Genomic DNA, 4,191 nt, shown 5'->3' on the forward strand with positions numbered 1-4,191 from the left:
GACTAAACTTGAAAAAAAAAAAAAAAAAAAACGAAGAATTTTGGTAATTGAATCAAATAAAAACGTTTGGAACACTTCACATTCCATTCCATCAATCACTCATTAATCCGAAGTTACGAAAGGAAGAAGAGATGTCATTACAGTATCATGAATATTTCTCTATCCAACTTCTCATTTACTCTTTCGTAACAATAATATATGCACATATGAAAAAGGTTTCAAAAACCTAATACATACTTTGTAAAAAGAGAAATATCTTTTATAAGTATTGAACAAAATCACGTTCCAACGAGCAGCAGTGGTGAAGGAAGATGTTCCATAAACATCAGAAAAGCCAAAATAACAGCGTGCCGTTCAGAAACTTTGAATGGAGAAATAGTTGTATAAGCCATATTGATTTTCAAATATTTGTAAAATAAAGTTGGAAAGTATAAACTGCAGAAGTGCGAAAGGGAATCATGAATGAGTTTGGTATAACTTAAACACTGTTTTACTTTGAAACACTGAGAATTCTCTTGAGCAACTCAATGTAATTCAAAACTTTTTATTTCAAGATAAAAAGATATGTTCCTGAAAGAAATTTAGACACCATCCTGATGTTAACAAGCTGACAAAAGGAACTAAAGCCTAGTCCTACACCAGCGCTATTATCAAAATTACAATAGGCACATGCTCAGAAGATTTATAGTGCACAAGGACAAACTCATACAAATACTGGTCATCTTTTTACTACTAATTAAAAGGTTAACTTTCAAAAAATAAAAACCTTAACATTTGAAATGTGAACACTCAATCATCGCTTCTGCAAATTTATCTGCAGTGGTTTTCCTCATGTTCAATCTGAAAAATTATTTTGTAACTTTTTCCTGGTCAATAGTCCTCCTCCCTCTCACTTCAATACTTCTTCCTGAAGGCCAAATTTTAGAGACGACAATTTTTCTGAACTTGAAAAAAATTATATTCATGTTGAAAAAAAGAAGGAATTGAATGCGTTTCTGTATTCGTTTCTGTATTTTTCTGTATCCTTTTTACGAACAAATCGAAATAGAAAGAATCGAATACAGAAACGCATCAACACATCTGTAGGATCATTGTGATTTCGGATTTTTGACTGCCCTGATAAATCAAGAAATATCCTCAGTCGACCATAGTAATAGGACTGCATGTCGGTTACAAACCATATACTATTGACTTTGCCTTACAGGAGTCATGGTATTCGTGCTATCAAATCATTCTGTGATAGAAAAGCTACAGAAATTGCAGGTGGTAAGCTATCAACAATAGTCAGTAATCTTTATCCGATTTCTGATAGAAATTTCATTTGTTTAATAAAAATAATTAATTGTTTTTCAGTTATTAATTAAAACTCTTCGAACAAATGCATATGGCAGTATCAATTAACCAATGTCTGGTAAAAATTATTGAAACCGGAGAAACTAACCCTTCCAAGCTATCGCTGTAAATAGTAAATTGCTTTCTTCTAAACTTCAACCAATCATTACAAAACATAATTAACTATTAATCAAATCTTAATCAATCAACTATTTCTTGCTCTCTATGATCTAGGGAAAAATGATGCCAAAGTCTGCTTAATGAAAAATACCAGTTAATTAGTTTACATATTGCTATATTTGGAAAAGGTCCAAAAATGATGACTCGAGGGGATTGTATTGATTCATTTGATTATATTGTGTTAAATCAATTAAACATGGTTTTTAATAATTGACCTCTCTGCTAAGTACCTTAACCAGCCAGTGTTTAGATACAGAGAGTAAATACAGCAGTGTATACAAACATGAAACAATAATGACACGTGAGGACCACGTAATAGCCAATCGTTCGTTTTCGATAGAGTGATAAGGTAGTTCAGAAAATTGAAATTTTTTTATTAAAAAAAGTAGCCACAATGGATTGAAAATCATATGGGCTATAAAACGGGAAGCAAAACTAGTCATCACTGTCGATTATTGCGGTGATGATGATGATGATGATTGAAAGTAGAAAGCCAAAAAGTACAGAACATCAAACATTTATTGAGAAAAGTGAAGGATGGTTATGATCCTGAACAAATGATGATGTGATACAGTATGCTATAATGATTGAATGCAAAGACGAGTCATCACATAAGGATCTCATCTTTGGAATTCAGAATTCCTCTTCCTTTCCTAGGCAACATAACATCTACCCACTACTTTAAGCATATTTATAAAAAAAAGTACTCTCGTTTTGCTATCTTTCTTGCAAAATCATACTACTTAAAAATTAAAATTTTCCCTTTTTCATCTAATTAATGTTAGTTACAGACCATCAATTCGTCCTTTTAGCTGATTCTCCTTATCAAATACGACAAGTGACATGATGTTAACTATCTTCAAATGGAAAATGTTGTGGGCTAACAAATTGTGTCTCATATGGCATTTTCAGTAAACCATTTTTACAGAATAACGTGATTTTTTTACGTAGTATTTGGGAAAAAAAAGAAATCAAACTCATGAATGTTAGGAACAATATGGTACTGTAAATAAACATGAAGGGAATTCATGATACCATATTTTGGATCTTATTACTGCTCATGATAGAGTAACAGATTCTCTAGCAAACTCAAAACTTTGTCGCATTTCAATCCAAAATAAACTGAAAAGAGAAGGAAAAGAAATTTTGTAATTTATGAGAAAACATATGCTAGATGATGATTAGCAACATCTATGGAAATAGCAGTTATAAAGAAGGAGAGAGGTCAAGTATGTCTAGAAACCAGAAACCGAATAGATATTTCGTAATTTGTTTTACCATCAATAAACGTACGAAGAGCTCCTACATTATTACTGTTCCCCCCTGACATATTTAATCCATAATTCGGATGAAATATTTTCATTTTGCCTCGGACAACATGAATGTAGCAAGTCCAGTTTATTGGAATACAAATTACTCCCCTCGAAAATGACTGGAAGACATTCAGTACTAGAAGATCATCCATTCTATTTAAGTATAACTCATTGAATAGCAAAAAGATGTTTGGCTTTGTGTATTTCTATCATCATTTCCATGAAAAAATAAAGGTAACTTAAGCATCAATATTAGCGTCGCCACTTGCAAATGACTTGCACCGTCCTCGAGGAAACCGTAGCAAAAAAAAAAAAAGAAAATCCAAATCAATTTCGGAAATTTTCTACATCATGAAATTTAGATGCATGAATATTTTGAAGACTGGAAGTTGACATAAAAAATTAGAGAATGACCATATCTACGCATTTCGTCAAGTTTCTTTTCGTTTCCTTAAATGAGAGAGAACAAGAAGGGAAAAAATAAACGGCGTTTCAATCAAGTATTTAAGCCAAATAATTCAATGCTATGCTTTTTGCTAAACAGCTTATGTAAGCACTGAAGACGAAAGATATTTCAACTTTTTATGCTTAGTGTCTACTTCTAAACTATTTATTATCAATCATTACCTAATTTTTAGTAGTAAATGAAGCCTTCTTAAAACTATTGTGAATGCAATACGGGAAATAACCAAACCCAATTAGATGTATGGCAACTTGGATTAAATAAAGATTAGATTCTAAAAGCGAAAAGTTTGCATCAATGTAGTAAAAATTGTTGGAAAATGAAATACAAGTGTATGTATGTGTATGTGTATGTGTATGTGCGTGTGCATGTGCATGTGCGTGTGCATGTGCGTGTGCATGTGCATTTGCGTGTGTGTGTGTCTTTGTGTACAAATTTATAAATGGTTTATGGTATACACATACACGTTGTAAAACTGCCTCAGAAAAAGCGATCGCATATACGCACAGAAACATAGAGCTATTGTTGTCTGTGAGCCTTTATGATCGACGGCCGGATCGAATGCTACTTCCATCTCAGTACCGGGTCGAAATTTTGCGGAAAGTGAACCATTATTTAGCCGGAAAATCAATCGGGCATAGTGATGAACAATCTTTGCATTTATTCCCAACAACATTTTAAACTTATAACAGTTTCAATGTCCTCCATCTATAAGGAACGATTATTTGGCCTGTTATGTTGACGAATAGTGGAAAAGTATTCACTGATAAAGTACCCCACTTAATTTGCAAAATTTACACATGGATGACGTGATTTTATGAGTCAGAGTTAGCTGACAGCACTCCTTTATTATCAACTGTGATCGAAACGACCACGTGACACTGTCTACCATCAAGATAAAGT

The 4,191-nt window shown here is 32.7% G+C and overlaps 1 protein-coding gene across 1 annotated transcript; it reads right to left on the reverse strand.

Moving 5' to 3' along the window:
• Positions 1–2,822: 2,822 nt before the first annotated feature.
• LOAG_11137 (hypothetical protein) lies at positions 2,823–3,964 on the reverse strand (the record flags this gene model as incomplete). The annotated part of the gene is made up of 2 exons (XM_003146660.1): positions 2,823–2,961; positions 3,753–3,964. The coding sequence occupies 2 exons, from the start codon at positions 3,962–3,964 to the stop codon at positions 2,823–2,825; spliced, it is 351 nt and encodes a 116-aa protein (XP_003146708.1).
• Between the last annotated feature and the right edge of the window lie 227 nt (positions 3,965–4,191).

Source organism: Loa loa (genome assembly GCF_000183805.2).
Source record: "Loa loa unplaced genomic scaffold supercont3.8, whole genome shotgun sequence".
NCBI classification, from domain to species: domain Eukaryota; kingdom Metazoa; phylum Nematoda; class Chromadorea; order Rhabditida; family Onchocercidae; genus Loa; species Loa loa.